The following is a 13,029-nucleotide window of genomic DNA, read 5'->3' as shown; positions in this document are numbered from 1 at the left end:
CTATTTTAAGTAACAACAGTCATATTTAATGGCAAATCAGCATCATTGGTACAAAATTAAAAGCTCTTCATGCCAGGATGCATTTTTAGAAATCAAATTTGGTCAAATATTGTTGTATAATTTGTTTTTGAAAGAAGTCATTTCAAGAATTTTCTAGTTTACAGTGGACATATTTGATTGCAGATCAGCATCATTTATATTATCTGGATGAGGATGCTTTCTGTCAAATTTGGTAAAATTTTGTTTAATGGCTTTTGAAAAAAGGTTTCCTTAGTTTTAACTATATCTGACGATGGATTGGCATTATATGAACACAAATCAAAACTTTTCATGCCAGGATGCTCAAGTTGAAATTTCAAGTGATTAAGGATGGATATTCAAAGTGCAGAACAGAAGCTTTAATCACTCAACATCTTAAGCAGTTGGCTGAAAACCAGGCATTTTCGTTTGGGTGAAGATTAAAAAAAAAAACAAACAATGCTTTTCCTTCTTAACCTCTCACTTTTACTGACTAAAAATTGGATAAAGTTTCATCACCTTAGAAGAGCAATCAAATACTGCATATCAGATTCTTCGTGATGTAAGGTGGAATGATGCATGCAGTGCCTCTTTAAGCTACAGCAAAATTACAGTGACTGAAAGCTGTAATAGTTCTAATTTATCCAGATAACAGTTTAATGGTTGGGCATATTCTTGAAGAGATGAATGGATGTGATCAAAATCAATGTTTGTTATCTGAATGTGCCCACCAAAAAAATAAAATTTTAATTTTAAGAGATGTCTGTTTCTAAAAAATGACAGAAATGACAGGGGACTGAACACTTAAAAAATAACATGCAAAGTTCACCTTAAAAATCAAAAACAAAACAAAAGTACATTTTCTTGCCTTCTTTTTTGATCATCTTGTAAGTGTAAACCTAAATTTAATGGAACATAATCTGAATATTTTGGTGTCCAAATCTAATTTAATTACAAAACTTCTTCAAGCAAGGATCAAACCAAATGATAGGTCTTTGAAACTTGCTAAGTTATCCAATTTATTAGTTTACTACTATTGGAAAATACATAATTTATTATGAATAATAGGGTTCTCTGTAGTGCCAATAAAATTAACCTTCCGTGAATTCTTCTCCACAGTTCCATGTGCTTCCTCTGGTATGGTTTCAATCATAGCCTTCCGTGTTTTAAAATTAGACCTGAAAATATTATCACAGAATATATATAATACATACATTATAGATCTAACATTTTTTTCAAGATATAATATCACATCATACAATTTTTCACCACACTAGAATATAACACTTATTAACAGATACCTACATCCGAGTGGAATTTTCAAACCAGATTTAGTGCAGGTGAGCTAATTATGTCTCTATAACTACAATTTGTGCAGTCGATCTCCGACCCAATCCCAGGGGACCCAGAAGTGGGGCTTGAAATATATAGAGCTCTCACAAATTGGTATTACATGGGCCACAAAAGCTTGTTGAATTTACAAGTAGCAGTTTAGGAAATAAAGCTATGGATAAACAAGACCAAGGAGTATTGGGATAAAACATTCAAAAATGTAGTTTATTGGAGGGGAACAACTAATTTTATTGACATTTCTAGGTGGAAATACCCAGACCATATGATGAGAATTGATCCTCCCATTAATATGATGATTCCACAATAATGGATTGCCCCTGGTCCACCACCCACTGCCCATCAGTGTGGGTGGGAGGAGGGAATCTGGCAATAGCAACAGGTAAGTATCACATTAAAATTAAATTGACCCCCTTTCCAGATTACATTTTAATGTCAGTAATACATGCTGCTAACTCAAAGCTGAATTTGTCAGTTGGAGGAGGGAATGATCCACAACTGACATTTAAAAGCAATAATCACCCTCATGAGACTATTGCAGAATGTAATCTGCATGGACCACATTCTGGGCAATGATGATTGGTACCAAGGAGAAAATGCCTTTGCTTCTGAAGTGGCTTTCTTCACATACCCCAAAGACAAATGAGTAAAGCAGGCCCATGAGGCAACAATGGCTCAAACCTCATAGGCTTAAATTTTCTTCAAAGAATTCTCCCTATCGGTAAGGGAAAAGTTAAGCTCTCTAGAAATGGTGGAAGCTGAAATATCAGTTGAACCTGGAGGAAAAGATGCTTCCTACCTTCCTTCTCCCTTAGAGGCAGCCAAACAAAAATGCAAAACCCTAACTGGACACAAAAGTTTATCTTGATCATCACCAGCAAATCTTGCTGAGACTGAGGATCTCAATCGGGAGTGGGGCAACCGAAGGAAGCTGGGTTTTTTCTATTAAAAAAATCTGGTTGGCAAAGACATAATTTTCATTGGACCTGACACAGCTCTGCTCTATGGATTAGGAAGGAAGCTCACTCCTCCATCTCAGAAAGATTCCATTTAGGCACTATAGAGTGAGACACTGGTCTTTACGGCTTGAAATACCTGATCAAGTGTGCTAAATGAGTATCTTACCCGATAGTGGACCTTTAGAAAAACTTATCCTTGGAAAGGACTGCCTAATGGGTCAGGCAGGATTGACATTTTCTACCACACCATTCAAAGATTCTCCATTTGGCATCATGTACCTTAGATGTCTATTTTCTCCCAAACTGAATGAGGCATTTGGCAACAGAGATATTATATGAAATAAGCCAAGTGTAAAGGTGTAAAATCTGTGGGCCATTGTGCTGGAGAAAACCCCTGTGCTTTGACAAGAGGGCCCTTACTGGAGGTAAAGTCCTGGAATGGTCCACCAGCAGTCTGAGAAGATTGATGAACCATGATTAAAAGGATCACAGATCGGTGTTCAAAATGACCTGAGTAGTGCAGTGCCTGACTGTGTAGAACCTGTGGGATCAGCCTGAAACATGGTAAGGCAAAGGTGAACATATGATCTCTCTTGAGGCTGAAAGCATCCATTGTACAGGCCTTCTGGTCAGGGATGGGAGATGTAAAAGGGGAGTTTGTTCTTTAGGTTGGTAGCAAGCAAGTCCACCAAAGGACCCCTCCAAAGTTGGAACAGGAAGCTTGCTATGAATCAAAGCAGCCACCATTCTGTAAGGCCGATCTCTCCTTTCCTTGACAGAATGTCAATCAAAACATTCTTAATACCTGTAATGTAATCAAATCATATGGTACTTTCTACTAAGTTACGCAAAAGAGTTACCAGACCGCCACACTGAGAGAAGGTGAATTTGAGCTTTCTTGTCTCCTGATCTATGCCACCACCGATGTATTGTCAGAGTAAACCATCATCTCTTATTTGGTGGACACGCACCTTTAGGGCAAAGAACATTGCCAAGTTTCCAAATTGATGTGGACGGTAGATTGTTACCAGGATCATGAACCCTGAATAATCAGTTCTTCTGGCTCAGGAAAGCACTCCACCCTGAATCTGACTACTGCAAACAGGTAGAAGTGGGGTTCAGGGAGTGGGGTTTCATGGGGACTCTGAACTGGTCCCAGTTTGGCCACCAAACCAGGTGATGGTGAAAATCACAACCCATAGAAATCGAAGCATGCAAATGTTCCTGTGCAGTTTTCACAATGCCATCAGGGGAAACTAGAGAGGATGCTAGTTCACTCTGCTGAAGGAACCAAGTCCACTGCAGAGTTCAAAGGCTCCAGCTGGGAGAGAAAAAGATAAGCTGACAACAGTCTACTCTGTTCTGAGAGATGCGGTGGACTAATCCTGTTTGTAAAGGAATTCATTCCCACATAATCGATTTTGAGGACCAGCCCTGTCACTATGGGCCAACAGTGAGACAGATTGTCTGAGGGACTCTAGCTGGCCATTGTAGATCAACCAATCGTTGAAATATTGGAGGACTGAGATACCTAGTGACCTTAAATGGGCAGCAACTACCCATATGACCCTAGAAAATGCTCCGGGTGTGGAGGCTAGGCCAAATGGCATTGTTCAAAATTGGAAGAACTTCTCATCAAAGCAAAATTCGAGGTACTTTCATTGTGGAGGAGAGATAATGATGTGAAGATATGCATCCTGAAGATTAATGGATACCTATCAATCGCCCAGTCATATGGCATTCCTGACTGAGGCTAGTCTCCATCTTGAAAGGTTCCTCCAGCAGAAGTCTGTCTGGGGAGAAACGATCAATAATCAGACAAACTGTCCCCCTTTCAGAACAGAAAAATATGGGGGTAGAAGGGCAGAGAGTGTTCATTTAATACCCTTGCTACTACATCCTTCTGACAAAGGGAGTGAATCTCTTCCTTTCGGTGCACTATATTGAACTAATGGTAGAAAATGAGAGACTTTAGTAGAGCATGGATATCCTCACACAAGCCAGTAGCAATATCTTATGATAGAAAGGACCCAGCAATCGACCATTATGTCAGAATAAGTCTCTAAAAAGAAGTTTAGTCTGGTGCCAACATGAACCAAAAGAAGAGGTACACTCTGCACAAGAGAGAGCTAGTGCCTAGGGCTGTTCATAGGAAAGGGAGAAGGATCCATGAACTTCCTACCCTGGGCCCGACAGACTAGGATCTCTGAAATGGGGTTTGTTGCTTTGATTGTGGCTGTGCAGCTCTAAAGACTGTATCTAATGAAACCTGAGGACATTTAGAAGAGAAGCATCCCTGCAGAGGTGCAGAAGCTCCATTGACAAGGCCCTTGAACAAGAACATATACCTAATAGTTATTACCACAGCTTCCAACAAATAATAAAGAGCCAATGGTGACAGATTCCTCCAGCAGGTTGAACAAGGTTGGTAAAGAGAGGTCAGCAAACAAGGCTACAGTTACTAGTCAACTAACATCTTGCTCTAAGAATTCGAGAGTTTTCACTGGAAAGTGAGCACAGGTCCCTATAGAAATGCCCACTTGAGACATATCAGCATCCAAAGTAGGCAGTTTAGTGGGTAAGCAAGGGGTATGAACCTTATAACAAGGAGCAGTTACCAAGGTTCGCCATGTAGGGAGGGGGAAAACAGACAACCGCTAACGTTGTCTCCCAGAGTTTATGCCCTTGCTAAACCTTTCAGTGCAGTCTTAACTGTAGCTGAGTAATAAGAGATCTGGTTAAACATTTCCCTGGAGGTGGGGGAGGGATATGCACAACTCACTCTCTGCCCTTCTGGACTAAAGAGCATGCTGCTTTCCTGAGGGAGGAGACACAACTCACTCTGCCCTTAATGAATGTGTGTATGTGTTGCTTGTCCCTAAAAGTAGGGTGCAACTCACTATCCACCCATTTATAACCTCCCTTGTGTGTGTGTGTGTGTGTGTTTGGGGGGGGGGGGGACAACAATCTCAAGAGTCTCTGATGAGACTTGGGTAATCCTTCTCTGAGAACCAAAGGACTCAGAAAACAAGAACCCCAAAAAATTCTGAACCAGAGAAGGTAGGAACCTTCTTCCATGCTTTATAGGCATGTCTATGCTCAGCAAGATCCCAGACCTCGTCAGACCAAATGCTGCAGAAGGGACAACCATTATATCCTCTTTCAGCCCATACATGAAAAGCAAGTGAAATTTATATCCCAGGGATTTCCTGTGACCATACCTACCAACTCCATGCTTAGACATTTTTCCTATAACAGAAAGCTAAAAAGAAAGATTTATATACAAAAACTTCTTTGCAACTAAAAGTAAACACAATGTAATGTATGGACTAAATCTACACTAAATATTTTGATAATTTCACTGACAAGTGACCTTACTTGGGCGTTTCACAATGATTAAATGCAAAAAAGCAAGCAGTGCTAAGCTCAATACAGAAAAATAAAAGATAATCATGTCACCCAAGCTGAAACAAAAGTTATCAAAAGAACAGGAGATACTATTGCTAAACAAAAATCAAGGAAAGCTATCCGAAACTAAAAGTGAACAAGAATGTGTTTGACAACCATGCATGTGATATAATGATAACAACATGAACACCCTGTTTTACCTCCTATAAAAATAGCATGAAATGTGAATTACAACGATTTGTAATGAACAATAATCTGAATCAAGGCAAGACCATAATTGATGCAAGGATAGGGAACATTTTACAAATATCTACCCTAGCTAAAAAAAAATAATGCACAACCAAATTAGAATCACTAACACCTTGTGAAGGATGAAAATTAAGAAGCATACGGAACAAATACTAACAACTCTCAGAAGAGCTTAAATTAACAGGGAAAAAACTCAGTCAAGGGTATAATCCAAACATTTACAAAGAATATGCACACAGGAGATATAGTAAATTTACTTTTTAACCCATGAAGCAATGACAAACCTCTATCGATTTAAACAATGCAGACATGCAACCAATGAAGGCTAGTATGCATGGGCAGTGTTCTGGAATTTTGTGGTACAAACTAATGGGAGGATGAATTCTCATCATATGCTCAGGATATTTTCCACCCAAAAAAGTACTAGGTATGCAATAGCAACAGGTACAGTATTACTAATAATAAAATATCTTTCATCAATCCCTATATATAGTACACCTGGTCACTAAGTGCATTTGGTCCCAGAGCATCCTTTACAGCTAGCATTACAGCTAGCATGTGCAACCTATGGCTTGCAACCTGGTTCTATCTGCTTATTTGCATCATAGGTTATGGCTTTAAAAACCACTTATCAGGCCCGTGCCCAGGAGGAGGATGCATGTGACAGGTATCAAACTAAACACCATTTTACGTATTCATGAACTAATGAATATGAGTTTTTGTGTAAGACTTGCATTAGAGCATCGCTTAGGCTGTATATATCATGGTTTACAAAAACAAACGGAGTTAGTAAGCATAAATGTTTTTATTTCACCCAATAAATTGAAGCAAAACCAATTAATTTTAAGCACTTTAGTCCAAATAAGTGTGCATATTGTCCTGCAGTTATCACAGAAAATGTTCCTTTAATGAGTATTCATTGATTATTAACTATATGATCAGAGCATGCTCCCATGTCAAGTCTGAGAAACTACCAGTCACGGTCTGAATACACAAGAAACAGAGTCTTAAAAAGACCAATGGAAATTCTTCTTTGACTTACACTGTAGACATAATTCTTGACATGGCAGAAGAGTGTTGGTCATATATCTCTGACTGCTCATCAAACTTTTCCAGCTGTGACAGGAGTGCTTCAATTGTGCCACCTGAATCTAAAATAAACATATTCACGTCAGGCCATTCACTTTTCTAAGAAAAAGAATATTATGACACAATGTTTATCATCAAGAAGTGATCATTATACTTCCTCAAAATCATTGTGCTACCTGCACTATGCAATAATATGTAGTTGGGTGAGGGGTAAAAGTCATTTTAATTCTACTATAATTAATTATGATTATTCATGGTTCCCACGGTTTTCTAAAAATAAATTTCCAGGCCATTTCCTGGGTTTTTCCAGGATAAAATTACTTTTTTCAAGGTTCACATATGACCATTACTAAATGGAATTAAAGAACATTTTAGATTATAAAACATGCATTTTCTAAATCTATAAATGTTTTTATTTCAAAGCTCTCCAAAAACATCAAAGTCAGAAAAGATGATCATGTAAAAAACCACAAAATGTTTCACATGAAACAAGTTTGATTATATTCCTATAAATTGGCATGTAAAGTCATTTCATTGTACAGAATACAAATTCTAACTTTATTTTGCTGCATTATGTTTCTAAGTGGGAACAACATAATGAAGATAAATTGCATTTTGTTTGCTTTCAAACCTTTAATTCTAAAGAATTCTATAGCAATATATATATATATATATATATATATATATATATATATATATATATATATATATATATATATATATATATATATATATATATGCATCTCATAGAAAGTAACATTTTCTATTACAGTATATAAAAAAAAACACAATAAAAGCAAATAATTAGAATCTTGTCTTGTAATGAAAAGAGTTTAACGCTGAATTTATCTGTGCCAATAAAATCCCAAACAAGATTTTTCAAACAACCTAATCTCCTAAAGATGATTTGGTCAAATGTCCATCATTTAAAAACATTTTCAAAAGGACTGATTAAATTTTGACAAAAGACCTTCAAAATTATATACTGCTGTATAAACAAGGATTGAATTTTCTGTAAAATCAACTTGTCTTCTTGTAATTCGTTAAACCGGTCCCCAAACCTGTACTGATACAGGGCTCATATCGGTTTTTAATATATACCACCATGTCAGCCAATTCTGCAAAACGATGCGTCATTTCAGTAAACATTGGATCACGTGTTATTTTGGGTAAAAAATCCATTTTGAATCAAGAAAGAATGATCGCAACTTAATCAAGAAAAGTGATATTCATAAAATGTACAAAAACATCTGGCATTCTGACTCAAAATGCATATGAAAATGTGATTTCTGAATGTCAACATGATGACCCACTTCATGACCTTCTTGAACCCACAGGGGTTCATTACAAAGACAATTTGGAGTATCCATCCATGAATCAAGGGATGGGGGTTCTAACCTAGAACCCCTATCAATTGATTCATCAACGGATACTCCAAATTTTCTTTTTAACAAACCCCTGTGCTTGAACTGTCAACCCCGAAAATCCAATTTACTATGTATCTTTTAGAATCACACAAATAAATACATAATAAAAAAAATGGAAATGTATACCTTAAAACAATACTGCATTTTAATCCAAGTTTCCATTTTTGCAAGAAGTTGTCCCACACATACAAAATCGTCTGCTACCCAACATGTCAACTTGCCGCTAGAATAAAAATTCTCAAGAAATTCACCGGCATATAGCCTGTTTCTAAATTCTTAAGTAATTTTTTTCCATCAGCAAGACGTTGCAAACATGTTATATCCTTTTCATTATTGTTTCTCTTCCACATAATAGATTATTTTTTTTTATAAAAATGTTGAACTTTACTAACTTTTTTACAATATCGGTTTTGTTTGCTTAATATATCTTGCCATTTATTGGCATTATTACATTCAATTTAGTAAAACTAGCTTTAAATCTGACCTAATTACTCGACTGAAATGCTGACAGAAACAGTCCAAAGAAATGCATTTCATTTCTATTGCCCGATTAATAAATATTACATTTTTCGACACTGTGCGCAGAATATGCCAACATATCACGAGTCAGGAAAACACGGAGGTGGTATCCCCTGTGTACAAAATTAATATTATTCTGAATAGAATATTCTGGTGACAACTGCCTTTTTTGAAATGGTAAGCAATGAAGTATTTTATTTTTGTCAATTGGTCAAACTCGGTAATACAAGGAACGACAATTTCTCATTTCAGCTTTGAGATTCAACAGTTCAGACTACAAATTTGACTTAAAATGAATAAAAGTCCATTTTCTTATCTGCATTTCCTTCGAATATTCCCACCCCATTTTCATAGTTGAACATTTCGTTTGGGGTGTGGGGTCATTGCAAGTGCATATAGAAAATTTGGAATTTGCCGCCACTGTACATATGGTAGTCACTTACCAGCGGGCCTAGAAAATTTAAACTTATGTTATATCAACTAATATCTGCATGAGATCGATAGGAAAATGATTTATTTTTTCAGAAATGGCAAGTATTGTAAACATTGTCTTTAATCCGCTCACAGACTAGGCGAAAATACAGCATAGATAAAACATAACCATGTACTTGCCATTTGCATTACTAGTCATATTACTTCACAAATCTCAAACAACCACATCGAAAGTCCAATGGTGACTTGATATCAACAACTGCTTTTAAATGTTGTTGTAGAAATTCAATTATTTTAAATGAAAGTCAGATACTTTTTGTAAATTCCAGCAATCTGGCCAGTCTGATTCATCAAGTTGAGAGCACAGGTCAGTCAACGTGGTAGTCACGTGATACAAAACTCCAGAAGTTGTTCTCGGAATATATAAATATGGAGAATTTTGTGTTCTTTCATTTTTGTATTTTTATTACAACCCGCATACGACTTGCATTTAATATTTTTTCTCTACAACATCTGAAAATGTGGTTTGTTAGATTTGTGTACTCATGCGACTGACAATGCAAATCATGAGTGCCAGGTAACATTTCATCAATGCCGTAGTTTTATCTTGTCTTTCAGTAGATTAAAGACATAACGATTTTAATGCTCATAATTTCTGAGAAAATAAGTAATTTTCATATCGATTTCATGCATGTATCACTCAATCTAATGACGTTTAAGTCTTTTCGGCCATAAGGTAAGCGGCTATGCTTTGCTATGATCATGGTGGGCCTCTTGTGATGCTAGACTGGTTTTCATACCATCTATGTAATGAGAGATACAGATATCGAGCAATCCACCGAATATTTGCATGCACCCAAATGACCCATACTGCACCCTCCGAATATTCAGTTTAGAACTCAATAAATTTAACTCATGATCAGTTTAGTTAGGATTTAATTATGTGATTGTTTCAGACATCAAGTGGAGACGGAAAATTCTTGGGTTTTCCCCGCCTTTTATCAATATTTGCAAAATTCAAGGACTTTCCACGGTCGGGAAAAATTTACCAGTTCTCCCAACTTTTTCCCGATTTCCCGGTAGCGTGGGAACCCTGTATTATTGCATCACTAGATTTTTCCTGGCATTAGTCCCCAGTCCAAGGACATCATTCCATCCTTTATAAGAATAAAAAATAACATGACCTCAGTCTGATACCATTGTCCACTTCCAACAATTAGAATACTGTTGATCTTTGACTGAGACTCAAGAACATTATAGTGTGGAAGGAAGAAACAGCTGATCAATAATAACAGTTAAGTATTAAATAATTAAAAATTGGTTTCCCCCTTCCCCACCATTTTTATTTTAAAAATTGCATTTATCTATTACCTGCCCTTATTGCAGACAGGATCAACACATTTCCTACTGCACCAATTACAGTAATTTCTCTACAAGCATTGCTGACTGCCTTTTAGCCTGAGTAATACATTTAGCAATCAGTAATTTCTCTACAAGCATTGTCGATTGCCTTTTAGCCTGAGTAATACATTTAACAATCAGTAATTTCTCTACAAGCATTGTCGATTGCCTTTTAGCCTGAGTAATACATTTAGCAATCATGCTCAAAAACTATTATTGGCAGATATGTGACAGGTGTGAAGATGGAGAATTTGAGGTGTGTGGTGTACAAGGGGCTTTCAGTACCATAATAGCAGAATCGTCCTTAGCAGATAATTCCAAAGGCAAAGATCCTTGAATCCAGATCTCTGGGGTCACAGGGGAGGTATCATGAGAACCTGAGGGATTATTCTGAAAAGTGGTTATATGTTGTTATACAGTCAATCCCACTTCAGACTGAAGGCATCCACCACCCATGCCCTCTGGCCTGGCACTGGGGGCTCCATAATTGCAAGGGTCATGAAGGTTCCCCTGGCATCAGAGGTACACTACAACTGATGTGTTATCTGTAGAGATCCTGACACAGCTTAGCTATAAGCAATGGACACATCCCTGAATAGGTAAAAAAAACACACCCTGCATTTCTAGATTACTGATGTTGATGGAAATGTCTTCCTAGGACTACCAGCTCAGTGAAGAAATTTGAATCCCAAGGGGATCTAGGCAGACAAAGGGTCCCTGAGAGGTCTCCATTTCGCTAGAAGAAAGATCTCTAGGGTCTGCATATAGAGTCTTTCTACAGGAATAAAGTCCACTGCCGTGTTCCAAGTCCCTAGGAGAACATGACAGTGATGAGCGGACAACAGTGTCTTCTCATCAAGTCTTACTAAGAAAGCATGTATGTGAGGTTCTGTTAGGAGGAACACTGTTTCTTGACAGGTGAGAAAATTCATCACCAAGTGAACAAAATTCTGAAAAGCATGTGTGACCTATGAATTGGGAACAGACTGATGATTGGCTGGAATTCCTATCATTAGTGCTCAGTTGGCTTTAAAATACAGGTCATTCTAAAAGATATAGCACAAAAAACTGTTTTGGATATTTATGTGCAGTATAGAAACTTTTTAGAAACCAGCCAGTTCTGGTGGGTAGTAGAACTTTTAAGTAAACATTGATGTGTGACTGCCTAATGCTAGTATGTGTGCACAAAAAGTCTTTAATTGATTACTTTTTGTTTGTAATCTGTTGCGCTTTGGCCAAATGCAGGACATTTTTTTGTGGTATTATAAGTAATAAAGGGGGACCTAAGTGGCCGAGTGGTCTAAAACACTCTCCATTACGGATCACTGCCATCTCACCTGTCTGCGCCGGTTTGAGTCTCAGTTTCAGCTAATGTGGGTATATGAGAAAGCTTGCCAGTAGCTTCTTAAGGGTCGATGGTTCTTTCCGGGGATTTCCCAGGTTCTTCCTCCACCATTAATACTGGCCGCCAAGTATAGCCTATCCTGTGCTGAAAAATGGTGTTAAACTCCACAACAACAACAAAAAAATAAGTAATAATGGGATCAAATAACCTAGACAAAGACCCAAATAAACATGTTTACTTCTAATAATAATGATCCTAATATTAAACTTGTACATAAAGAGAATATTTTAGCTATGCATTAGTAGTTGAGATAAAATAGAAAGCAAACCTGCCAACCCAGATAAGTCCGTCTCAGTAAGGCAGCTGATTTTCTTATGTAAAATTTACCAGTGTTCAGTAAGGTGTAAAAAATATAAATAACTGCTATTTTAAAGCTGGAAGTTCAATGCAGAGATGATATCATTATGTTCAACTGAAAAGTTTATAAAGTATGCATAGACCTTATTTACCACTAATACAGTTGCACAAACTTTAGTTCTAAACCCTATGCAACTCAATGGCTTGTTGCTATCTCTCAACTTGACATAATTTTTGGAAATTCTTTTTTCCATTTCATATGATGACAGCAATCACATCTCCTGCGACAAGACGTACTCAAAGTGGCATGTGATGTCCAATAAACATAATTGTGTAATTTCCATCTTTTATTTACAAGAATCTGAATATTCCTTTTTATTCTTCTGTGTTTATTATTAACACTTTCAAGAGGCTTATATTCCATTTCATCTTAAACATTCAACACTTTTGGGACACCATTTATAAAAAATTATAT

General features: G+C 37.0%; 1 protein-coding gene across 1 annotated transcript in view; it reads right to left on the bottom strand.

Annotated features, from left to right (window-relative positions):
• LOC149783025 (borealin-like) overlaps positions 1–13,029 on the bottom strand; it is a 59,649-nt gene that overhangs the window by 20,758 nt on the left and 25,862 nt on the right. Inside the window, exons 5-6 of the mRNA XM_089934613.1 lie at positions 7,027–7,135; positions 1,115–1,196 (exon numbers count right to left, since the gene is read on the bottom strand). Of these exons, the coding sequence (XP_089790739.1) occupies positions 1,115–1,196; positions 7,027–7,135 (191 nt within the window). The remainder of the gene's footprint in view (positions 1–1,114; positions 1,197–7,026; positions 7,136–13,029) is intronic.

The sequence above is a fragment of the Sinohyriopsis cumingii genome, chromosome 15 (assembly GCF_028554795.1).
Source record: "Sinohyriopsis cumingii isolate HCF-2022 chromosome 15, ASM2855479v2, whole genome shotgun sequence".
NCBI classification, from domain to species: Eukaryota; Metazoa; Mollusca; class Bivalvia; order Unionida; family Unionidae; genus Sinohyriopsis; species Sinohyriopsis cumingii.
The sequence above is the reverse complement of the archived record's forward strand: the minus strand, read 5'-3'. Positions and strand labels throughout refer to the sequence as shown.